This window comes from Saimiri boliviensis, chromosome 1, assembly GCF_048565385.1.
Source record: "Saimiri boliviensis isolate mSaiBol1 chromosome 1, mSaiBol1.pri, whole genome shotgun sequence".
In the NCBI taxonomy this organism is placed as follows: domain Eukaryota; kingdom Metazoa; phylum Chordata; class Mammalia; order Primates; family Cebidae; genus Saimiri; species Saimiri boliviensis.
Window position 1 is genome coordinate 43457863 of NC_133449.1, and position 26576 is coordinate 43484438.

Genomic DNA, 26576 nt, shown 5'->3' on the forward strand with positions numbered 1-26576 from the left:
TTCACTGTTGAGCCCACTGCTACAGCTTTTATTTTAATCCTCAGTAAAGTCACCGGGTGCTCTGTCACACTGGTGCTCATTATCCATCTGCCCAGCATTCTCTCAATGTGATCAGGTAACTCCAGCCCCTCGTGTGGACATGTGCAGTTAACTCTGCGTTTTCCATGAACAGAAGCATTCTTACCCAATTCTGCATGATAACCTTGTTTCAGCTAAACCCACAACTTTTTTTCTGTCACTTACAGTCAGTAATCCTTCAAACCTTTTGTTTCTGCCTAATCCTTTCTCAAATGTAAGCATATTTTTAAGCTGAACTATTTTTTTTCTGTGTCTAGAACAAGGGGAAAAAATAGTCACACGAGTCTCCCATTGATTTATGAATGATTATTATTTACATTGTTGGGCCAGCTTAGCCACAAACTTCCAAATACCACATGTTCAGCAAGGGACTGAACCACTTCCACTGCATTCAGGGCCTGCATGGGTCCAAGAGGCACAAATGGAGTCTTAATGGTTAAAGGACTGAAGATGTCCTATCAAGAAAGAAATACTTGGCACTCTTCATTTCACACATTCAGAGCAGTCATGCATAGTCAGCAGCTTCACTCCCATTTTCCCAGCCATGGTTTTCACTACCTGCTAATGAGATGATCTCTTATTTTGAAAACAACTATTCCTAGGATGACAAGAGCTGGAATAAATGAATACAAAACCAGAAAGTTCACTGTGAATCTAGATGTTGCACCTGGGCAGGTTTGCTCAATGAACTGAATTCCTTGAGTGAAGGCACACATTGGGTTAGTTGTCACAGAAACATTTGCGCTGCCTGCCGAGGAAAAGATTTACAGTGTCAGGTATGGTTTATCTCAGGTAATTTAATCAACAAGTATTTACCAAATGCTTGCTAAGTACCCTTCTTAATGAAAAATACAGGACACTTTAGTAACCCCAGCATTTACAATTTGTTGAAGCAAGAGTGAGCAGTTCTGGGCTTTGGCTTCATTTGAAGATGGACATGTTTTTGTTTCTGTTTTGCGTATAGATTCATTATATATTCATGATAAAAATCATGATCACTTAGCAGGGGCTATCCTAAAGTTACTGACATTATCACCTAAACTTATTTAAAACAGCTACTAAATTCAGCCATATTCTTTGGTTGTCTTTGGAGTGGCCCTGAGGTTTTGTGTTTTTTTTTTTTTTTTTTTGAGACCCAGTTTCACTCTGCCATCCAGGCTAGAGTGCAGTGGCTCGATCTCAGCTCACTGCAACATCCGCCTCCCAGGTTCAAGTGATTCTCGTGCTTCAACCTCCCAAGTAGCTTGTATTACAGGTATGTACCACCACGCTTGGCTAATTTTTGTATTTTTAGTAGAGACAGAGTTTTACCATGTTGGCCAGGCTGGTCTCAAACCCCTGACCTCATATGATCCACCCACCTTGGCCTCCCAAAGTGCTGGGATTACAGGCATGAGCCACCATGCCCGGCCACCCTGAGATTTCTAATGACCATGAGGTCCTTGTCCTGGTCCTACTTCCATCTGGTGGGATTGAGGAATAAACTTTTGTCAAAAGTGGCTTTACTTAGCTATGTACAATGTACATTTTGGGGAATGAGAAGTCACTTCAGCCCGCTTGAATGTGTTCAGTAGATGCAGGAACTGAGTCTATCTGGAATATACTAGAGTTTACCTTAGTGTACACAAGGCCTGTCATTTTTTAACAACATTGAAGTGGCCCTTACCTATTGATCTTTGACAGGAGACTAATCTGACCACTGCTTATTTTCTTTCATTTTAAAAATCAGAGGCCGGGCGTGGTGGCTCACCCCTATAATCCCAGCATTTTGGGAGGCCGAGGCGGGCTGATCACGTGAGGTCAGGAGTTTGAGACCAGCCTGGCCAACTGGCAAAACCCTGTCTCTACTAAAAATACAAAAATTAGCCAGGCATGGTGGCGGGTGCCTGTAATCCCAGCTACTCAGAAGACTGAGGTAGGGAAAACTGCTTGAACCCAGGAGGCAGAGGTTGCAGTGAGCCAAATTGCACCATTACACTCCAGCCTGGGTGATAGAGTGAGACTCTGTCTCAAAAAAAAAAAAAAAAAAAAAAAATCAGAGAAAATGTTAGGCTGTATTTCAAAACAGAGTTTTAAATTGAATTATTATAAAACACAGCTTTTATTTCAAAAATACATTTCCTCTAAGAAATCGCTACCTCAGAGTAACATGTAAAAATAATATCCCCAAATAGAATACTTACCACAAGTGAAATTCAGTCCGTAGAACTCATTGACTATAAGAATCTCACTGCAATATTTTTGGAATGTAAAATAACTGATGATTTTAAAAGGAATGGGCATTTCTTGTATGTTTCTTAAAAAAAAAGAAAACAAAAATGAAATTCAGTAGGCTCTGGCAATAGTCCCACCAGATGAAAAGAAAGGCAATCCTTATGTCATGTTTTCCAACATGAATATAGTTTTCTATCTCTTTATTATAAAAGTTATGCTCACTATAAAAAGAAACCATCAAACAACATTGAAAATTGTAAAGAAATACCATTGCCTAGAAATAACTACTGTTAACATTTTGGTTATATATATGTTTTATATAAATGGAATTAAACTATATGTAAACTGTTAAATTATAAAGTTTTATATAAATAGAATTAAACTTTTTTTCAGAGGATAATTTGTTTCTATTAAATTGAACATGTTATCCTTTTGGGATAGAGCTATTACAGAATTTGACATATACCCATTTGCATTTTGAATTTGTTATACATTTTCATTTAAACATTGCATGATAAGTTCTTTATTTATGTATATATATATATATATATATATATATATATATATATATATATTTATTGCACTTTAGGTTCTGGGGTACATGTGCAGAACATGCAGGATTGTTGCTTAGGTACATAAATGGCAGTGTGGTTTGCTGGCTCCTATATCTGGCATTTCTCCCCATGTTATTCCTCCCCAGTCTCCCTACCCGCCACTGTCCCTCCCCTATTCCCTCCCAACAGACCCCAGTGTGTGATGCTCCCCTCCCTGTGTTCATGTGTTCTCATTGTTCAACACCTGCCTATGAGTGAGAACATGCGATGTTTGATTTTCTGTTCTTGTGTCAGTTTGCTGAGAATGATGGTTTCCAGATTCATCCATGTCCCTACAAAGGACAAGAACTCATCATTTTTTATGGCTGCATAGTATTCCGTGGTGTATATAGAATTAAACTCTTCATGCTCTTTCCTAACCTACTCTTTTTCTGCCAAACGTGTGTCTCAGACATCCTTCCAAGTCAGTAAGCATAGCACTTTGTCATTTTTAGTCACAGCACGGTGGCCTGTGATAGTGAAGACCTTAATTTAACAGTTCTCTCATGATCGATTACTGTCTACTTATTTTGGTAAGCCCTATTGGCATAAACATACAAGAAAACACAGACCTAACACACCAATTGGAGGAGGAGATTTGTGATTAAACAGAAAGTTGAAGGTACCAGTGTAGGCAGTTAGAACTAACATAGAATATTAAGGAAAAAGGAAGGAGAGACTGAGCCAACATTTATTGTGAAAATGAAGTATGTCTCCTCTCCAATCTATTTCAGGTGAGACTTTATGCTGACACTGTGATCTTCTTAGTCCACTATATATTTTCTGCAAATCAAAAGATATAAAATTTTGTTTGCAAGTCACCAGTTCGAGGAGCTTGAGAACTTCAAAAGACGTATCCTATCCCTAAGGAACTCATAATGTAGTTGGAGATACAGAATATATCCTTACAACTATAAAAATACACACAATATCACACGCTACCTCCTGTCACAGTCTTCCTTTGGAGTAATGAACTATTTGTGAATAGTGTGTCTCAAATAGTAGCCTCGGCCTCCCAAAGTGAGACTGTTTGTCTCAAATAATGGTGAACCATTTGTGCCAAGGAAGTATAAAAACATGTGTGCCATATATCCATGATATTCTTGTATTTAGTACTTATGGTTTCACCTGTTTCCAAGTGGCCCCCAAACTTTCAGTTATTGGCAATTTCCTAAGGCACAAAATTGAATTAACCACATTGAGAGGTTGCTCATTGAAAAGGATACATGGGAATCGGGGAAGGAATTGGGAGAAGAGGAAGGAAATTCTAGGAAGGCAGAAATGGTATGAGTACAGGCATGTCAAGGGCTGCATATGGGACTCACTGGACCGGAAAGACTGGAGCAGAGGATGTGAAGTGTGAACAGTGGGAGGGGCGCTTGGAACAATAGCCAGAAACAGGCATTTCAGGGGCTTGACATGAGTTGAGGATGAATGACCATAAATGAGAAAGGTCAGACTGAAATCAGCATTCTGAGAAAATTAACCTGACTCCAGCAAGTAGGATGGCCAGAATGAGGACAGAGTTAAGAACAGCAAAAATAAATAAATAAAATAAAATAAAAAAGGAGCAGGCTACAGCAGGAGTTTAAGTATAAGATGGCAAAGGCCTGGAGTAGGTGATGGCCATGAGGGTGGCTGCCTGGTGGCTAGAGTGCTATCTTTTTGAGGTAGGAACTGTGGCACCTTTGTTTCTCCCTGTACCACACAGAGTCAAACACAGAACGTTCCACATGCATCTACAGTTTGATATCAGAAAAGAAAACCAACATAATTTGGTGAGTGATGCAGTGTGTATACAGTTCAAAGACAAGAGGACTCATTCACTTATTCACTCAATTCAACAAATAATGTTTGCAGGTGTAATCGGTCCACGGCCCACGGGCTGGCCGCCAAGAAGGTCTAAAATGATGAATAAGACACAGCTGCTGCCTTCAAGAGGCGGCTAATCTGTTACTGTGAAGGAAGACTGACAGGAGGTAGCATGTGATAAGCTGAGAGAGAAAAAAAGGGGGCTTTCAGAGACAGTACATCTGTAACTTTGGGAACAACAGACAGACTGCAGGTGACAGAGAGAAATTGATCAGTGAAAAGCACAGACAAAAGGAGAAGCAGCAGGAGGAACCAGAGATCTAGATGTATTGACACATTGTCCACATTATGTTGGTTTGTACTTTGTTGTTGTCATTGTTTGTTTTTGTTTTTGAAACGGAGTCTCATTCTGTCACCTAGGCTAGAGTGCAGTGGTGTAATTTTCGCTCACTGCATCTCTGCCTCCCGGGTTCAGGTGATTCTCCTGCCTCAGCCTCCTGAGTAACTGAAATTACAGGCACGTGACACCACACCCAGCTAATTCATATTATGTTGTTAAATGGGGAAAAAAGGTATGCATATATGCTACACAACAGGATGATTTCATCTTGATTAAAAATTGTATAAAATTCTGCCAGGTACCGTGGCTCACGCCTGTAAACCCAACACTTTGGGAGGCCGAGGCAGGCGGATCACCTGAGGTCAGGAGTTTGAGACCTGCCTGACCAACCTGGAGAAAACCCAACTCTACTGAAAATACAAAATTAGCCGGGCGTGGTGGTGTGCGCCCGTAATCCCAGCTACTCGGGAGACTGAGGCAGGAGAATCACCTGAACCTGGGAGGCGGAGGTTGCGGTGAGCCAAGATTGCACCATTGCACTCCAGCCTCAGCAACGAGCGAAACTCCATTTCAAAAAAACAAAAGTATATAAAATTCTAGCAAGGACTACAACAAAATTTGACTCTGAGCTCTGATACTTAAGGTAACTTTTACTTTCTTTCGCGTATAGATTTATATTGTGTGCATTTCTTCCCCCAAGAATCTGCATGATTTTGTAAGCAGAAAGAACGGCAAAGCTAGTTTCCTTGGTGTTTGAAAGAGGAGGGAGCCACCGGCACAAATGCCGCAGGCAATTGTTGACTAGGAAGATGATGACTGGGGAGAAAAATGAGAAAATGAAATGACTAACAGGTTGATGTGGCCTTTAAGAGTGGAGTTTTAATTCAGTGATGGGAGTGGAATCCATGTGCAGCCTTGGGATGTTAAGATTTTACAACTAATCTGAGAGTATTTAGTATTCTTGGCCACTGCCTACCTTTTAAGAGCAATTAACTGCCAGGCGCAGTGGCTCATGCCCGTAATCCCAGCAGGGATTTGGGAGGCCAAGGCAGTGAAATCACTTGAAGTCAGGAGTTTGTGATCAGCCTGGCCAACATGGTGAAACCTCATCTCTATTAAAAATAAAAAAAAATAGCCAGGCATGGTGGTGCATAACTGTAATCCCAGCTATTCAGGAGGCTGAGGCAGGAGAGTCACTTGAACCTGAACGGTGGAGATTGCAGTGAGCTGAGATTGTGCCACTGCACTCCAGCCTGGGTGACAGAGTGAGAAGAAGCAAAAAAAAATAAAGAGCAATTAACTTCCTTTTCCTAAAAACCCAGAACAAATGCTTCTTATGATGGGGTTACTTCCAGATAAATCCATCATAAATTGAAAATATTCTAAGTTAAAAATGCATTTAAGGCCAGGCGGAATGGCTTACACCTGTAATCTCAGAACTTTGGGAGGCTGAGACAGGGGTATCACCTGAGGTCAGGAGTTTGAAACCAACCTGGCCAATATGGTGAAATCCCATCTCTACTAAAAATACAAAAATTAGCCAGGCGTGATGCCGGGTGCCTGTAATCCCAGCTACTCAGGAGGCTGAGGCACGAAAATTACTTGAACCTGGGAGGCAGAGGTTGCAGTGAGCTGAGATGGTACCACTGCACTCCAGCCTGGGTGACTGTGTGAGATTCCGTCTCAAAAACAAACAGAAAAATGCATTTAAGACACCTAGCCTACCAAACATTACAGCTTAGCCTGGTCTATCTTAAATATGCTCAGAACACTTAACGTTAACCTACAGTTGCGAAAAATCATCTAACACAAAGCCTATTTTACAATAAATTGGTGAATATTTAATGCAATTTATTGAATTTGGTTCTGAACATACGGCATGATTGTATGGCTACTCAAAATATGATTTCTAGGCTGGGTGCAGTGGCTCATGCCTGTAATCCCAGCACTTTGGGAGGTCAAGATGAGCAAATCACTTGAGGTCAGAAGTTCGAGACTAGCCTGGCCAACATGATGAAACCCCATCTCCACTAAAAATACAAAATTATCTTGGCATGGTGGCACACACCTATAGTCCCAGCTATTCAGGAGACTGAGGCACGAGATTCACTTGAACCTGGGAAGCGGAGGTTGCAGTGAGCTGAGATTGAGCCACTGCACTTCAGCCTGGGCGACAGAGTGAGACTGTCTCAAAAAAAACAAAAACAGCCGGGTGCGGTGGCTCAAGCCTGTAATCCCAGCACTTTGGGAGGCCGAGGCGGGTGGATCACGAGGTCAAGAGATCGAGACCATCCTGGTCAACATGGTGAAACCCCGTCTCTACTAAAAATACAAAAAAATTAGCTGGGCGTAGTGGCACGTGCCTGTAATCCCAGCTACTCAGTAGGCTGAGGCAGGAGAATTGCCTGAACCCAGGAGGCGGAAGTTGCGGTGAGCCGAGATCACGCCATTGCACTCCAGCCTGGGTAACAAGAGCGAAACTCCGTCTCAAAAAAAAAAAAAACAAAAAACAAAAGCAAAATACGATTTCTACAGAACAGGTATCACTTTCTCAAAAAATCCTAAGTCGGGGATCATCTGTGCATGAAATGGCACCAGGTTAACTGAAACAGTGATTCGAATAACAACAGAGGAGATGCTGCCTAAGGTTGGGTCTGTACATTGCTGGCTTGATTCCATACTCTTGGTGTGATTTGATTTCTGCATTTTTCATGAATGTTAATAATCCACTTAAGCAACATGGACAAATACAATATAGTGGTCTTAGTGTGAAAAAATATCCTTGATTGATCAAAGCTTAGTTCACTTTGCTTTATAATATCTCACCTTCATATAACTCACTACGGTTTATAATGTGTTTTCATATTGATTATTTCCTTTGCTTCTCATGATCCCTTGAGGTAGGTGGGGCTGAAATCGTGATCTCTTTTTTATAAATGAGGAAACTAATTTAGATAGAAAAGCAACTGTGGCAAGTGGTAGAGGAAGTTTCTGACTCATAGGTCAGCCTCTCTCCAGGAAGTCACGTGCGTCATAGCCTTCATAGCGGTGTGATGAGCAAAGTCAAGTCTAAGCTTCATTTTCTTATCTGAAAATGGATTGCTCTGAGAGTTAAATAATTAAACACACACACATAATTTTATATAGTAGATGCTCAGTAATGTTTTTGCTTTTTGATTGGATTTTAAAATTTTTAAGTCAAGTCCAGGTACAGTGGCTCACACCTATAATCCCAGCACTTTGGGAGGCCAAGACGGGCAGATCACGAGGTCAGGAGTTTGAGACCAGCCTAAGCAACATGGTGAAACCCTGTCTCTACTAAAAATACAAAAATTAGCTGGACGTGGTGGTGCATCCCTGTAATCCCAGCTACTCGGGAGGCTGACGCAGAAGAATCGCTTAAACCCGGGAGGTGGAGGTCGCAGTGAGCCGAGATCATGCCACTGCACGCCAGCCTGGGTAACAGCGAGACTCCATCTACAAAAACAAGTCAAAGAAACAGCCTTCATGTTTCCTTGGGGACCCATAGATTAATTACTAGATCCCACTCACATCACCTGCTGGGATCATTTTTACCCTTTTAAAATTTTCTGCCCTTTTTGCTGCTGCTTTTTTAAAAAGTGCGGATATATTTTTTCCTGGTTGTAAAATGATACTTGTCCATTATAGAACATTTGTAAAATACAGAAATATGAAGAAAAAAATTAAAATCAATATCACCCAGAGATAATTCCTGCTATCATTTGGCTCATGTCCTTTAAGCCTTAATACTCTTTGGAACAGTTTTTTATTCTGCAGGCTCTTTTTTTAAATCTGACTAGTCTTAATTCCTAAGAATAACTGGGAACTGAGAACTAGAGTACCCACTCAACAGTATCAGGTCAGAAATGAACTAATGCATGCAAGTGATTTAGCCTGTCACGTGGGCTGTGGGTTTCTCCTGGAGCATCCAGACTGGTTTTCTTCTCTTGATATAATGGCTTATTACATGTGAATCATATCATAACATAAACTTGTCAGTTCCTGATTCTTAATAAAAAAGACATTTTATTGAACAAATGAACAGTTCAAGGTCTAAGGCAGTAATGATTAACAAGCAGTATAAATGTTCCAGACTATAAGGGAATATCTGAAATCACTATCAGTTCTCCTCTAGAATTCCTTTACAACAGTCACTATTAGGTGATCATTAATAACAGATTATCCCAATCTAAATTTTGGAATTGTGATCTCTTACCTGAGGAATCCAGATCCAATAAGCACCCCCGCAATGGACAGCAGAGCCACTACGCTGTTGACTATATTTGGGTTTTGGACCATACCAAGTAGCACAAGGGTTAGAAATTCACCAATTAAGTGGGGGGCCAAGAGAGCAGCAGAGAAATATCCAAATCTGGCAACCTCAGGATATAAGCCCAGCGTCCTAGAAAAGCATAAGCTCTTTAGTTTCTTCTCCAAGGGCTATCATTTAAGAAAAATACTGCACTTGCCTCTATGAAGAAATCCTTAGTGGTGAGTGGGTAGGAGGAGTTTGCAGAGCAAGCCACACTCCCCTTTGAAAGGCCTTTTTGGAAAGGAGCCAACATTTGAGACTATTTATTATATCAAATTGTTCCCATTGGCTGCAATTCAATGGGAGGCACATTTTCCCTTTCACAGCTCCTTCAGCTCTCATAGGAAAACGTTAAATTACTTAGACAATGGTCACAACTCACTGCAGTAAGCAGGCTTGTTGAACTCTACAGGCTTCTTCATAAATAACCATATTCTGCCTAGCTAGCACCACACCTACCTTCATGTTAAGGGCTCACCCAGCCGGCTTCCCAGCCCCTCCTTCCCTGAACCTCATCTCTGTCATGTGGAATTCTTGCCCATGTGAAAACCCCTCACTTCTTTTGTCCTCGATCAGGTTAGCCCTCCCCAGGCCGACTGACTCCATTGCATTCTTGTCTTTTATTCTACCAACCTTGTCCATTGCCTTGACCTTCGTTTTCCTTTTTGAGACAGAGTTGCACTCTGTCGCCCCAGCTGGAGTGCAGTGGTGTGATCTTGGCTCACTACAACTTCTGCCTCCTGGGTTCTGGTTATTCTCCTGCCCTAGCCTCCCAAGTAGCTGAGATTACAGGTGCCTGCCACCACACCCGGCTAATTTTTTTTTGTATTTAGTAGAGATGGGATTTCGCCATGTTGGCCAAGTTGGTCTCAAACTCCTGGCCTCAAGTGGTTTACCCACCTCAGCTTCCCAAAGTGCTAGGATTACAGATGTGAGCCTCTGTACCTGGCGTGACCTTCATTTTCTTGTAAACAAACCACCCTATATCCATGCACCTTTCCTCTTATATCCTTTCTCCAAATTACATTTCCCTAGTGATAGTGTGTCTTCAATGATCATTAGGCATGGCTGCTCTTTATCCCGTTTGTAGAGTGAGCAAAAAAGGTTGGCATGTCTTACACTCACCCCTCCTTAACACTTACTCTTCAGGCCATCTAACTTTTCCTCTGTACAAATCATGCTTATGCTATCAATGCCATTCCTCATTGTGGTCTTCTGTGACGTTTAAAACTTTCTCTCACCTTTGATGATTTTATAGCATCTGGACCCGGATCATTTTTTCTACTCTCCACTATCATTTTCCTCAAGCTCTTTAACCCTCTTGATGAGCCATCCACATCAGCGGTTCCTAATTAACTAATCTCTTCAATTCCAGTGGCTCCATCTACCTAATCTTGATGACTCACCATGTTTTGGACTTAAATATTACTCAAAAGGGTTCCACTCCCAAGATTTCAGAGTCTGAGGACACCCTCTCTGATCACAGCCTCCTGCTTCTCACTTCCCCAGTGCCCTCACTGCTGCAGATGCTTGGCCCCTTCTACCATTCTTTGCCTTATCCATTCCCACATCTGGGGACCCTACTCTCTCTTAAGCAATGGAAGGTGTGCTGGACAAGACATATTGCCACACTAAGTGGGTCCCCTCTGCCACTTTGCTTCAGCTGGCTCCGGGACCCCTAAAATTCCTTCAATGTGTATTGAGTTCTAATAGCATATTCCATTACGACTGATATAAACTCTTACTTTAAAATTTTCCCCTCCCAATTTCATTCTCTCTCCCCAGTGCTCACCAGCTGAATTCACCTCCTATTTTACTAATTTCCTGTTATCTTCATCATCTCTATTTTTCATTCTCTCTCTCCCCCTCTGTCTTCCTACACCCCATCTTTGACAGCATGACCCTAGCTGCTTGCATCCTTGATCCCATGTTATTTGGATTCCCCTATCCCTACCTTGCTCTACTCTGGAAACTTTCTCTTTGACTTATCCAAATTTTGGCTGCATTTTCATCTACTCTCAATCGAATGTGTTTTGATGGTCTTATTTACCACATCCTAAAACAACCATAGTTTGAACTTGATGGTCATTTAAGCAACTGCCCTTCTTCATCCTACCCTGTAACACCAAGCTTCTCAAAACAGTATCTGCTTCCTCCATCTCACACCTTACCCTCTTGTAAACCTGACTTGCACCCCCACAACTCTACTGAAGCTCTGTTTCAGAAGATTGCGATGGCCTCCTCCCCTGATGCCTCACCTCCTTTATCCCCTGCACCATTGAAGTGTTCATGACACTTCCTTGAAACTCTCTCCTTCCTCATCCTCTCTGACGCAGCCCAATCCTGCTTCTCTTTCTACCTCCCTGATCACCCTCTGCCTCCTCTGTTGGCTTGCTGTCCTCTTCCTACCCTCTGAATGTGTCTGTTTTAAGGTTTTACACTCAGGCTGCTTTCTCCCTGCCCCCGGGCCCCACATGCACCTGGATCCCAGCTACTTCAGAGCCCTCTTCTCCGGCCCAGGCCCTGCCGTGAATGTGGGACAGGCCGTTCCCTGGCAGGTGTCATCTTGGTGGTTTGTTCTCAGGTCTCCTGCAGCCCACAGTTGGGCTATTTACAATAAAATTAATGTCCTAGAAGATTGGACATTGCACTAGACACTGACGGGCAATGTGTAGATCCTCCAGAGCAGAGAACTCCACCCTGGAGCTCTCTCTGCACAAGTCCCACTGGCTCCATGACTCCATGGGAGCCTGGCCCTGGGTGAAATGAACAACCTCTCACCAGTAGCACACACTGCTGAAAATCATGGTGGCAACAACGCTGAAGGGGAGGACGTGCAGCGCATAGGCCAGCAGCATCTGCCACTTCTGGTAGAGGCCATCCTGACTCTCCTGGTCGCTCACAGCTCGCAGCACAGGAACTGGGGATGGAAGGTGGTTTCAGAACAGTCAGTCACCACCCAGCTGAGAGAGGGAGGGCTAGCTCAAGCTGAACATGAGGTCTGTCAGGGCTGCATGGAGTGAAAACCAGCTGGCAGGGGATTCCTAGTCAGGGAAGGAGGGGACCTGCCATCCACAGGACAATAAATCCCCACCCCACAAATCTGCACTCTACCTGAATTGCAATACAGTTGCAAAAGATGTAATTTATTTCCTTCTCTCTGAAGCAGGGAGTTGTCACCAATTCAATAAAAGTACATGCAAAGGGGGCAGGAATCAGTGATTTGAAGCACTTTGTCTCCTTTCTGTGCAGGACTCCCCCCACCCCGTCCCACCCCTGCCACCAGCAGCCTGCATTTTACACTTGCTCTCAGAAGGCCAGGCAACCCCGGTAAATGCAGACACTGAGCCTCACCTCTCGGGTCAAGCTCTAGGGCAACTTCACAGCAGTGGAGTCTTCTCCTCTTATTCCCTAACAGTGTTGCCTTTGGGTAATCCCTCTAACATCCACTTCCTGCAACGTTAGGCAACCACGTATTATCTCTGGAATTCCACTGAGTTTGAAAATGAGGTGCTGGCTGTCCTAAAATCGGCTCCAAAAAGAAGCTAATGGTGCGAAGGTGGCCTAGTCGCTGAGCTCCCGGGCTGTGCATCCAAGATGGCCAAGATGAGATAGGAGGAATGATCTTTTGAAAAGCTCCTCAAACCCTCCCCACCAGCACATCAGCACTTCCTGTTTCCCTGGATCCTTAGCCCCCAGAGAGATCCACCTGGTGAGCTCATTCATATTAACATGTTGGTAACTCAATGGTTACCTTTCCCCAGAGAGGGAATCCGGAGGGCTGGGTTTAGCTCAGAGAAATATCCTTTTGATGGTGGACTTTTGTAAGGTTACAGCTGCAGAAGGGAGGTATTTAGGGAGAAAGGTGCACCTCCAGCACGTGGACACTTACACAGATTCACAGCGTTGAGCATGCCTGTGTACGGGGTGGCACCCACAAACTGGTACAGGAGACCCACGCGGTCCTGGATAGCACCCTTTAGCACATTGTTCTGGACCCGTAGAACGAAGAAAAGGAGGAACAAACCCATGATCAGATTCTGAAGGAGACGCATAATCACTGCCAGCTTATTTCTCACCAAGTTTCTTGTCACTCTCCTGAAAACAAACAACCGTGCTGTAATTCCTTTTCAGAACTGTTATCGGGGGATGGCTAAAGTCCTCCAATGGGCATTGCTCACATGTGTGAGCCTCTTACCTCAAGAGAACACCCAGTTTAGAGAAAACTCCGGGAGAATCTTTGGTTTTGAAAGGAATCATTGGTAATGTTTTCAGGTGTTTCGTTCTTTCAATATTCTCCAAAGTTTTATGACAAATTGCTGATTTCTTGTAGGCAGATTCTATCATCTGGACTCTCTTGTAGGTTTCTATTTCCCGTTCCTTGCTTTGGGTATCCACTGACGTAAGGTCCACTAAAAGTTTTCCCAAAAGATGTCACCCAAGTGTTTTTAAATGCATGTATGTACATGGATATACATTTGGTACAGGAGTACTGGCCATACTACCTCATTCCATCAAGATAAAATTTGTGGTTATTGCCTACCTATAAAATCAGAATACTTTAAAGCATCCCAGCTGGGCCTTGAGGATCCCATTGGGATTGTCTGGGAGAATTTGGAAGCTCAGCTAATGATTCTCTGATAGAGTAGTAGCAGGGTACCAGTTTGTTTGAGACAGCCCCCCAACCTCATTCTGACAGTCATCTCTCGCAAGTTAATTGGCCGGGCCAAGTAAATTCCTTGAAGAGTATAAAACACAAAAACAAAAGCAACGGTCAAACCCACTAGTGCTGGTGTCATCCAGGTAGGAATCTGAGATTAGAAAGTTTAAAAACATTCACGATGGGGAATGTGAAAGAAAAACTTACTATAGAAGTCAAAAGGGTTTGAATGTTCAGGACAAGGGTAACCGCAGTCATTGAAGAAATCAAGCATTTCCACTGGTGTGCCACAGAAAACCAGCTCTCCGAAGCTCAGGATGGCAATTTTGTCAAAGAGCTGATCAGACAACAGATGTATTAGTGTGTGATCACAGGGCAGCAATGTACTTTGTCTCCAAGAATACTGATGCAGGGCCAAGGTCAAGTATTCCTTATGGTCACCATCTCTTTATGGGAAATACACTTCCAAGCAGTCAGTCTTTCGATGACCTTGGCCCTGCATTAGTATTCCTGGAGACAGTCAAAGCGCATCGCTACCCTTGTGAACCTAGGCTAGCACTGTGGGTTATGCTGCCTCCATCCTGAGGCCCAGCGTCACACCTGGGATAGACAGGCATGACTGGACCTGGGTCAAGTCCCAGCCACGCCATGTGAGTGACCTCGAGTGAGCTGGGGGCGGGTCTTAGTTTGTTTCTTTATTTCCATTTTAAATCTCAGCTTCTACTGTATAAAAAGCAAATAATAGCAAATTAAAGGGATACTGGGTGGAGGAAATAAGATTTTTTTGGAAGGAAATCTGTAAGATTTAGTGGAAAAACACAGCCTGCAAAGCCAATGTGGCTGCGAAATCCTCATGCTAGCTATTTACTATTACTGTGTGATCTTGGCTCAATTTGTTTCTTTGTTTTTTTGTTGTTGTTGTTGTTTTTGGTTTTTTTTTTTTTTTTTTTTGAGGTGAAATCTTACTCTGTCATCCAGGTTACAGTGCAGTGGCACGATCCCGGCTCACTGCAACGTCCTGGATTCAAGTGATTCTTCTGCCTCAGCCTCTTGAATAGCTGGGTTTACAGGAACATGCCGCCATGCCTGGCTATCAATTCTGAATCACTGCTAAGTTTCACTCTTTTCCTCTGTAAGGTGAATATACTGAAACACACCTCACAGGAGTGTTGTGCAGATGAAATGAGCTATGTACAGAAAGTATGTGGAACATGGTAGGTGCTGAAAGAAGTGAGTTTTCATCCTTTGCTCTTCTTCTCTCAGGATCTGTTGGCTCCAGTTGCTCTAACACTAATCTTTTTTTTCTTTTTTTTCCCTGAGACAAGGTCTTGCTCTGTCACCCAGGCTAGAGTGCAGTGGCATGATCATGACTTTCTGCAGCCTTGACCTACTGGGCTCAAGTGATCCTGTCACCTCAGCCTCCCAAGTAGCTGGGACCACAGGTGTGTACCACCATCCCTGGCCAATTTTTCTTTTTCTTCCTTTTCTTTCTTTCTTTCTTTTTTTTTTTTTTTTTTTAGAGATGGACGGTCTCACTTTATTTCCCAGGTTGGTCTCAAACTCCTGGCCTCAAGTGATCCTCTTGCCTTCACCTCCCAAAGTGCTAGAATTACAAGTGTGAGCCACTGTGCCTGGCCACTGTACAAATCTTGCCCCTGCCCCTGTGATTCCCAGCTCAACACACCATGTAACCGGCCTTTACAAGTTGAACACCTTACCTGAAAAAGCTCAGAACGGGGCTGGTGAATGGTAAGGACCACAATTCGGTTCCTGCGAGCCAGTTCCACCAGGAGGATGACAATCTGATTAGCCGTCATGCAGTCTAGGCCTGTGGTCGGCTCATCAAACAGCATGACCTCTGCCAACAAAAACAGGCCAGACTTCTGAGGCACTGCAGAGCCCAGGCTCTGTGCTTCAAACTCAGAATTCTCAACTGTCCCTTGTTGCATTTGCACCCCATCCAAACAGTGTGCAGTGGGAAGTAAACATGGAAACTGGCTTTCAGACTGAGCTCAGGAGAAAGGACCTGACCTGGAAGGGTCTAATTCCCAGCTCTGGAGCACATGTGGGGCTCAAACCCTCCAGGGGACAGGAAATAAGGAAATCAGGTCTCTCATAGGGTACTAGGCTCTGCCCAGGGCATCCTGCCAGGAAACAAAGGCTGGCAGGCTGGCATCAAGTTGTTTTGAAACAAGACTGAGTGGAGGCTGGTCAAAAAGACATAACCCCATTTCATGTCTGTAACACTTTCCAACACCAGCAGGGTCTTTGCACAGGGAAAAAAAAAAAAAAATCTGACCAATAAAACAAGGTCTGAAGTGTGGCAGGGATTTGGGTTCTTCAGAGGGTTAAAAGTAACTTATTTCTACCTAAAAAATGACAAGGGGGCTGAGTGTGGTGGCTCATGCCTGTAATCCTAGTACTTTGAGAGGCCAACGCAGGCAGATCACTAGAGGTCAGGAGTTCAAGACCAGCCTGGCCAACATGGTGAAACCTCGTCTCTACTAAAAGTACAAAAGTTAGCTGAGCATGGTGGTGGGTGCCTGTAATCCCAGCTACTCTGGAGGCTAAGTCAGGAGAATCACTTGAACCAGGAGGCAGAGGTTGCAGTGAGCCGAGATCGTGCCACTGCACTCCAGCCTGGGTGACAAGAACGAGACTCCGTGTCAAAAAGAAAAAAAAAGTGACAAGGGCTCTTAAAAACATCTCTATCTGCCTTCTAGTGATAAACGACCATCTGAAGAACAGGCAGGCCTGGTCTGCCACAGTGCGAAGAAGGGATCTAGATGCAGTCTGCCCTCTCCAGCTGCATGTGAGTGGCGAGGGTTCCCCAGGCGACAGGGAAAATGACCAAACCAGGCAGAGGATCGACTACTCTGTTTTGACACTCCCTTCCCCACAACATAAACACTTTTGAGTGTATCATTCAAATTCCTATTTTAATTCCTGCCATTTCATGAACACCTGTGGTCATACCAAAACTCACTGGCTTTCCCCAGCCCACACAGTGGTATTGCCCTGGTAAGAAGAAACAATTGGCCAGCCAAGGCTCTGTATTCATGCAAGACTCCGGTGGAACACTGCAACACCAATGCAATGCTTCTGAGTCCAAGAGCTGATTTGTTTGGATGATGGAATCGCATCGGGAAATGAGCTACACAGCATTTCCCAAAAAAATGAGCCCCTAGTTTGAAAAACCTGTGATTTCAATTGCACACAACCCCCTTTCCCAATGAGGACTGTGAAGAAAGGGCCCACAGTATTTGCAGACACACAGAAGATGCCCAGACAGCAGCTAGTAGCAGTTCTGGGTGTCACTTACTGGGATCCTGGAGCAGCTGGGCTGCGATGGAGACCCGGCGCCGCTCACCAATGGAAATGCCACCCAAATTGTAGTTGCCAATCAGTCGGTCTGCCACATGGCTCAGACTCAGCTCTGCCATGACAGCCTCCACCTGCAAGAGACACAAATTACAGGAAAGCTGGGAGTGGCTGCGGCTGCTTTTTCAACACCTGCCCCCCCAAGAATGCAAGGGCCACTTCCAGACTCACCACACCCTGGGGAAAGCACATCTTTTATAATAATATGATCCAATTTGACTTAAATCATAATATATGTCTCAGATCAATAAAATATGAATTTTTTAAAACATCCCCAGAGGCTGGGTGCTCTGGCTCATGCCTGTAATCCCAACACTTTGGAAGGCCGAGGAAGGACTGCTTGAGGCCAAGAGTTTGAGACCAGTTTGGGCAAAAAAGAGAGATCCTGTCTCTATAAAAAAAGAAAATAAATTAGTTGGATGTGCTGGCATGTGCCTGTAGTCCCAGCTACTTGGGATGCTTAGACAGGAGGATCACTTGATCCCAGGAGGTTGAGACCTCAGTTAGCCATGATGGTACCACTGCACTCCAGCTTAGGCAACAGAGCAAGATCCTTCCTCAAAAGTAAAATAAAGTGGGCTAGGCATGGTGGCTCATGCCTGTAATGCCAGCACTTTGGGAGGTCGAGGTGGGTGAATCACTTGAGGTCAGGAGTTCAAGACTTGCCTGGCCAACATGGTGAAACACTGTCTGTACTAAAAATACAGAAATTAGCTTGGTGTGGTGGCGGTCACTGGTATCCCAGCTACTCGGGAGGCTGAGGCAGGAAAATTGCTTGAACCCAGGAAACAGGTTGCAGTAACCTGAGATTGTGCCACTGCACTCCAGCCTAGGCGACAGAGCAAGGCTCTGTCTCTAAATAAATAAATAAGATTCCCTAGAACAAAAACTGCTTATATACTTGCTTCAGAAAAATTAACCAGGAAACAACGGATACGTCCTTAAATTCCCATTTGCAGGAGCCTCCGTCACTCCAGCCCATACAGAAAAAATCCCCCAAAGTTATGATTACAATATCGCTTACTTTTATAAGTGTTTGGGTTTTGAAACTTTATTATAATATATGTTTTATATGTTTAAAAAATACAACTTGACTTGAACTAACCCTGTTTTCTACTATATAACCCAGGTAAATGCCAGGGTCCTATGTAGTACAATCTCAGTGTGGTTTTGCATCAGAGACATATAATCCGGCCTTCAAGATAATTAAAAATAATTCCAATCTTTACTTGAATTTCTTTAAGGACTTTAAGAGGGACCCAATTTATAACCCACAGCCACACTTAAAATTCCCTTTCCTCCAATTCTCTTCGTTCTACTTAAACCCTGCAGCTCCTTGAAACCCTCCTTCCTCCTCATTCTCAACTCCCCCAAAACAATAACTAAAAAAAAGTCTTTACCGACTTTCTAATCAAGAAGCTTGACTTTCTTCCTTCCTCTCTGTGTTTCCTTCCTCAGCTTATCTCCTCTCCGGAGACCTGTTCACAAATCTATTTCTGTCCTCCTGTACTGATTACCTCTATCTGCAGAAAGCCCGGGGGAAAGCAGAAAGAAACAGAAGATACTCATACGGTAATGAGTTTTGTTTCCAGACATCCCTAATAAGGCTGTGTTATGAAAATGGAAACAAAACCATTGCATTACAAAACAATCAGCTCGATTGCAGAAGAAGAGGGGATGAGTTGCGGACCAAAATTCCAGAGGAGTCGGGGAAGGGGTGGACAGTATAGATGAAGCTGTGACCCACCCAAATAATGGACATATCTGAAGTAGGTACAAAGGAATAATGAGAAGGTAAAAATGCATACGTAAACTAGCATGATATATTCTGGAATAAAAAAGAAAGGTCTTTTCTTGCCATCAGGGTAGAAAGATCCTAGAATTAAACTTTGCTTTGCACAGTGAGATTGCTGTGCTCACCAGCCAGTATAGATTCCCAAGCCTCCTTCTCATCTTTGTAACATCATAAGGAGTAAGCTTGCCCCTCCTGGTTTAGAAGGGATGGACAGAGAAGACATTTACTTAATTTGTCTCAGAGGTTTCACACCCCAGCAGGAATGCTCTCCCATATTTTGGAAACACTATTGGAAATAGAACTCAGAGTCCTTGTAAGGACCATTGGGATAATCAGGTCCCACCATCCATGCTCTGTGCTTTCACGTAATCTGATGTATTCCTCACATTGACCCCAGGAGAAATGCATTGTTATTGTATTTTTTATAGAGGAGAAAACAGAGAACGATCTATAACTTGCCCAAGATCATGCCATTAGCAAATGGCAGGGCCAACAGCCCCCCCCAGACACAGCCTGCTCACATTGGCCATGCTTTATTTCCAGGTTCTTCCAAGGACAGGAGCAGATCTCCCATGCTCTCTCCTTTGTTATCATCAGTACTTCTTTCCCACTGAATTGCTTGTAAGGATTTTACACCCTGTGGGCTGGATTTGCTCAGAAAGGACTCTCACTTGGAGAGAACTCTGCTATCAGGAGTTCTGCTTCCACGGAGCTGTGCCCCCTGAAGGAGGCATGGCCACATGTCATTGGTTCCCTGGGTGCTCATGGGCCTTCCCAGACTAAAGAGAAATGAAGCAGTTTCCAGGTATGGTCCGGGGTGGGTTTACCTGTGGCTACTTCCAAACTGGATACATTTAAGAAAGAGATTGAAACCTAGAAGGAGTTGACAATTCAATAGTTTCTTCCTTCATTAACTCAGTCCGGTTTGGATAAGGCACATTCAAGACGCCTCCAAGTCAGCTGAGAAAAATCAGTGGCAAAAATATCTATTCAAACAGGCGACTTGTAGAACAGCATGGTCCCAGAGAATGGTAATGCAAGCCACAGACAGAAATGAAATATTTTAGTAGCCATATTTTAAAAAGTAAAAAGAAACAGGTGAAATTAACATGATATTATTTACAGACAAAATACCATTTCAACCTGTAATCAATACTTTTTGAAATATATATATATATATTTGGTTGGGGGATACAGGCTATCCTTCAGGCTGGAGTGCAATGGTTTGCTGCAGCCTACACCTACTGGGTTCAAGGGATCCTCTTGTTTCAGCCTCCTGAGCAGCTGGGATTGCAGGTGCACGCTACTACATCTGACTAATTTTTGTATTTTTTGTAGAGACTGAGTCTCACTATGTTGCCCAGGTTGGTCTCAAACTTCTAGACTCAAGCAATCCTCCCGTCTTGGCCTCCCAAAGCGGTAGGATTACAGGCATGAGCCACCCTGCCCAACCTAAAAATTCTTAATGGGCTTTTTCATATTCTGTTTTTTCAGACTCAGAGTCTAAAATCTAATATGTATTTTACACTCAGAGCACGTGTCAGTCTTTGGACTAGTCACATTTCGAGTGTTCCAAAGGCGCATGCGACAAGGGGCTGCTCTCTCTGGCAGCACAGGGTGCACGATGCAGGATGCAGGGCACGCTCTAGAGTGAAGGGGTGACGAGTAAAGGGGAGGAATGGGTCAGCGTAGGCAAAGAGAGGAGGGCAGCAGGGATGCAAAGGCAGTCGGCTTGCCCGCCGTAAGCAGAGGGCTGCACCCACCTTCTTCTGGAAGAAGCCTGGACTGCCGCCGCGGATGGCCAGCAGCGCTGTGTAGCGCAGCGTCTCGCGCACGGTGAGGCTGCTCAGCAGGGTGTCGCTCTGCAGGAGACGCGGGCGTCAGCGTTGCCCGAGCCCCGGGGGCGGGCAGGGGGCCGGGAGTGTGGGAGACGCGCCCACCTGTAGGACGTAGGAGAAGCAGTCCTGGAACTGGTCCCGGCGCAGCTCCTGGCCGTTCACATACACCTCCCCTAGGAAGGTCCCCGTGCGCCGCAGCCTCCCAGACATGGCGTCCAGCAGCGTGGTTTTCCCGGAGCCTGGGGGGCGACAACAGAACCCCTCCGTGCTGGCCTTGGGGGAGCTTCCTGAGACCCTCTGTGCGGGCCTGACCCCGCGGGCCAGGAGTGCTACGTGATGGACCCTGTTCTAGGGATGAAGGATACTGCAGAATACATGCCCTGCCCTGTAGAATGCGCCCCCACTGTGCATGCGCCGTCTCGTGGGTCAAACTCTTAGGACGCAATTGAGTCTCTGGATTGTCCCCTGAGTGAGAGGGGCACGCCATTTTTCTTATCTGGGTCAGGACCAAAGGTGCTTTCTCTGCTTGTTTATTTGCCTTTAAAACTGTTTTGGATTCAAAAACGAAACAACTATAGGTATCAGAATAAGAACAAAGCTAAGACTCTTGGAAACGCTTGGATCCTAGAATGTCTGGATTTCTTTTTGTGTCCCGCTGGGGTGGTCTAGTTATACCCGGATGTAGGTGACATTGCCTAGAGCCTTGCTCACAAAGCAAGCAGCATCAGCAACCCCGGAGAGCTTGCCAGAAATGCAGAGCCCCAGGCCTCACCCTGACCTGCTGAGTCAGACCTGCTTCAGTCGAGTTTGAGAAGCACTGGCTTGGTGAGTCCTTTGGTAAAACCAAGTTGGCCACAGCCTGCACTAGAGCCTGGGGCACAGCCTTGCTGGGTGTCACTAGAAAGGTTCCCACAGAGAGGTTGTGGTGAACTAACTGCCTGTTGGAGGTGACTGGGGGATGATGCTTCCCTTCGTTTTCTTTTTCTTTTTTCCTTTTTGTTTTTCTGAGACTGAGTCTCGCTCCGTCACCCAGGCTGAAGTGCAGCGGCACAGCCTCAGCTCACTGCAACCTCTGCCTCCCAGGTTCAAGCAATTCTCCTGCCTCAGTCTCCCGAGTAGCTGGGTATACAGGCATGCATCACCATTCCTGGCTAATTTTTGTATTTTTAGTAGAGATGGGGTTTCACCATGTTGGCCAGGCTGGTCTCAAACTCCTGACCTCAGGTGATCCTCCTGCCTCGGCCTCTGAAAGTGCTGGGATTACAGGAGTGAGCCACTGCTTTTTTCTAAGGTTAAAGGTTAGGTGATATCTTTAGGACAAGAGCCTGCTGGCCCCTCAGTCATATTAGACACATTTACCATAGGCCCAGAGTGCATGGAGTCAGAATGACCTCCCAGACCTTTCCTATCCAAGGAGGTTGGGAAGTTGGGATTCATAACAGAGAAATAGACAGGAGGTTCTGAACTATCTGGGAAGATAGCAAGAGAAATCTACTGATGTGATGGCTTGTGCAGAGCCAAAGAGATCTTTTGTTGAAAAAAATATTGTTTTTTTTGCGACGGAGTCTCACTCTGTCACCCAAGCTAGAGTACAATGGTGCGATCTCAGCTCACTGCAACCTCCACCTCCCTGGTTCACACAATTCTCCTGTCTCAGCCTCCTGCATAGCTAGGATTACATTACAGGTGCCTGCCACAATGCCCAGCTAATTTTTCTGTTTTTGTAGAGATGGGGTTTTACTACATTGGCCAAAGTGGTCTTGAACTCCTGACCTCAGGTGATACTCCTGCCTCAGCCTCCCAAAGTGCTGGATTACAGGCTTGAGCCACCACGGCAGGACCTTGTTAAAAGACTTTAAACAAACTTGCTTCTTGCTGTGAAAGGAACAAAGATGAATAAACTCCCTTCGCAGTTGTCTTCTTTTCTAATGCATGACAGCCAAAACTCAGAATTAGCCCCAGCATGTTCAGAGTGGGGAAAGAGGAAAACCCATTATAAAGACACAAAATGTGACTTCATTGGGATTGCCTTTCAATACATGCCCAGTAATTTCCCAATCACATGGTCCTTCTAACCAGATCCACCCTGGCTTTACATTTTTCGGATCCAATCTGAACTCTGGCAGAAGCTGCAAATATTCTGGGTCCCAGCCCCACCGCTTCATCAAAACCGGCCTCTCCAGGGATATTAAAGCCACTTTCTTGTTGCCAAATCCAGTGTATATTTCTGTGGAAGGGATCCCAAGACAGGACCACCCAACCAAGTCACTTCCAGAGTTCTGATCCATAGAAACTTTGGGAGATCATGGGTGTTGTTTTAAGCCACTAAATTTTAGGTTACATTTTTTTTAACAAAGAAATAGAAAATGAATTTAGTTTTTTTTTTAAAAAATGTGTCAAATGTTATTAACTGATTAATGAGGGAACCAGCAAGATGACAAAGACACCAATGAAATTGTCATTTTAGGCAATACTATGGAGTCATTCATAAAATTATTTTACTCATTTATTCAACAAATATTTATTAAGCACGCACTACATGACCAACCCTATTCTAGGTAATAAGGATACAGCAGAATACAGTCCCTGTCCTTGTAGAACTTGTAGCCCACTGTGGATTCATTTCAGTATAAAGGGTAGGCATTGTCCGAAAGCCGTGATTCGGGGTCTCATCAGAAGCCAGCCCACAGCCCCCACCCCAATCAAGAGTCCCTTCCGCTGTCTTGCTGTATGTGCATGAAACATGACATTGGCCTTTGGGGTACACTTCTGAGATGGGGGGTTCCATTTCTTGTTGTTCTTAGAAGTGGGACTTCTGAGAAGGGTGCTACATGCCACCTTGCTTAATCCTTTTTTAATTCTTTGTAAGAACCGCAACAGCTGAGAATTTGTTAAAGGGATAGAGGCAGTATTTTTTCTTTTTAAAGAAACACATTGTATTTATCAAAAGGAAGCTGAGCATGACCCTGGATGTTACGGTACATGTGTATAGTTAGATCCTGCTTAAAAATGGAAATAAGAACTGGCAGGAACTCTTTGAAAAGTGTAACAGTTTCAGTCAGAGCTATGGTCTGAATGTTTATGTCTCCCTAAAATTCACACATTGACATCTTCACACCCAAGATGATGGTATTGGGAGGTGGGACATGCTGGGAGGTGATATTGGGAGATGATTCGGTTATGGAGAGCTCTTAGGATTGGGATGAACGCCTCAGAGAACTGTCCCCTACATCTGCCACGCAAGGTTAGGGTGAGAAAATGGCTGTCTAGGAGGAAGTCACTCTCACCACACACCAAATCTGCTGACCCCTTGATCTTGGACTTCCTAGCCCCTAGAACTGTGAGCAACACATTTCTGTTTTTTATAAGCTACCCAGTCTACAGTATTTTGTTTCAGCGGCCTGAATGGACTGAGACAGTCCAGAAATTCCTCTCAACAGCGCTACAGTGGCCATCTGGTTGTGAGGCTGTTGTAGCGGATGAATAACTGTTGATTCAGCTCCCTGGCTCTAAGGAGGCTGACCATGCCTGCATTTGGTCATAGACTTCAATGGAGACCCCATCTCCATTGAGGAAAATAACACAAGTAGAGAGTGGTAATGAATGTCAACAATTCGTAAGCAATAGCTCAATCAAGAGGCTTCTGTGAACCCAATTTGTCAGCAGCATTTAACCTTAAAATGTACTTGATAATCCAGTGTAGCAGACACTGTGGTGTCCCCTCTTCAGGGCCGATGCTGCCATCCCCCAGCTGCTGGGAACATCAGCTGCAGAAGATTCACAGCAGGGACTTTCCCAGAGAATTGCCCTCGGCCACAAGAAGCTGCCTCACCAAAGGCTATACTCTCCAGGGCAATGACTGGCTGATGCAAGGACACAAAGGCAAACACAGCACTGGCTTTAGGCTCAAAGGTAGCTACTCTGGGAAAGAGGAGGAGACAGATGATGTGGAGGATGGGCAATGGATGACCTCCGTGCAGTTTGTAATGTTTAATTCCTTAAAAAAGAAAGAGAGTCTCGGAAACATAGCAAAAACCCTGTCGCTACAAAAGAAGATAAAAATAAATTAGCCAGACATGGTGGTGTGCACCTGTAGTCCCAGCTGAGGTGGGAGGATCACTTGAGCCCAGGAGGCTGAGGATGCAATGAGCTGAGATTGTACCACTGCACTCCAGCCTAAGTGACAGAGTGAAACTGTCTCAAAAAAAACAGAAAGAAAAGACCTGAAGCAGATAAGATCTGATAATGCCTGATGCTAATACCTGAACTTTTAAATAATATTCTCCAGTCCTTTTTTTTTTTTTTTTTTTTTTTTCTTGAGACAGCATCTTGCTCTGTTGCCCAGGCTGGAGTGCAGTAGCACTGTCTTAGCTCACTGCTGCCTTAACCTCCGGGGTTCAAGCAATCCTCCCACGTCAGCCTCCTGGGTAGCTGGGACTACAGACATGTACCACCATGCCCAGCTAACTTTTTTATTTTTTTTTAAGTGATGGGGTTTCACTATGTTGCTTAGGCCAGTCTTGAACTCCTGGGCTCAAGCGATTCTCCCACCTCAGCCTCCCAAACTGCTGGGATTACAGACATGAGCCACTGTGCCCAGCCTATTCTCAATTATTGATTGTATGTCCGAAATATACCATCATAAAAAAAAAAAGCCAGTGGAATCAAAGATAGGGGCTTAATGGGCATTTTTGTGCTTATTTAATTCATTTTCCTTTTCCTATCTCTAGGCAGGGTATAGATAGGGGAAACTGTGTTTTCTGAGTACTTTCATGTGCCATGGAACTGTGGGGGCTTTTATATTTTGAAATATGAATTCACGTATGTGTTAGGCAGGATTTTATAATCTTTCAAGGATCTTGCTATAGATTTCACATTGGTGGCAGGTTCTATTAACAGTCAGACATCATTAGATTTCATTCTAATATCAAACCTGTGGCTTTCTTGCTACAAATCTATCTGTTTCTTCAGGGTGGAGTTTAACTCAAGCCAAAGCCTTTTCAGAATCCTTCATCCCAAGCTTACCTGAGCTTCCTAGGATGCACATGACCTGCCCGCTCTCCACATATAAGGAGACGTCTTTGAGGATCTGCCTGGTCCACTGTCGCCGGCAAGATGTGATGTCCCACCAGGGCTCCACACGGTGGCTTTAAAGGAAATCCCAGGAAGGCAAAGGCAGCATGGGGCCCTGGAAGGGGCTACACCCAGGTCCCCAGCATTGATCCCACCTGTGTGCCACCCCAGTTATCTTCAGACAGGCTCCTAACGTGTTGTGTTTCAGCCTCCATCCTCTGTAGAACCTGGCAGGTAGCGACTGAGGCTGTCTGTCTCCTAGGAAGGGGGCCTGTGCTGGAGCTGCTCCGAATGTCCTGCCCATGTGTCTGGGAGGTGGTTGTCCCTGCATTCGTCACCTGGATTCAAGACTCCTTGCATTCCCAGGCCCCATTCCCCAGATTCTCTCCATCCGCAGAGGGCAAGCGGTGGACACTGGGGTAGGCAGGGCACAGCTGCAACTTTGTTTATTACCAGGCC

At 44.6% G+C, this 26576-nt stretch overlaps 1 protein-coding gene across 2 annotated transcripts in view; it reads right to left on the bottom strand.

Moving 5' to 3' along the window:
- Positions 1-26576, bottom strand: part of ABCG5 (ATP binding cassette subfamily G member 5) — a 27225-nt gene continuing 649 nt past the window's right edge. Inside the window, exons 2-13 of one of the 2 annotated variants that reach the window (XM_074396628.1) lie at positions 26070-26191; positions 21147-21283; positions 20970-21068; positions 17353-17485; positions 15749-15888; positions 14238-14367; positions 13569-13782; positions 13263-13468; positions 12152-12290; positions 9275-9460; positions 2262-2374; positions 1-826 (exon numbers count right to left, since the gene is read on the bottom strand). In XM_074396628.1, coding sequence (XP_074252729.1) covers positions 633-826; positions 2262-2374; positions 9275-9460; positions 12152-12290; positions 13263-13468; positions 13569-13782; positions 14238-14367; positions 15749-15888; positions 17353-17485; positions 20970-21068; positions 21147-21283; positions 26070-26191 — 1813 coding nt within the window. In that variant the 3' untranslated portion in view covers positions 1-632. Of the gene's footprint in view, positions 827-2261; positions 2375-7447; positions 8515-9274; positions 9461-12151; positions 12291-13262; positions 13469-13568; positions 13783-14237; positions 14368-15748; positions 15889-17352; positions 17486-20969; positions 21069-21146; positions 21284-26069; positions 26192-26576 lie in introns of those variants that run through there. The other variant, XM_074396637.1, reaches the window with a different exon arrangement.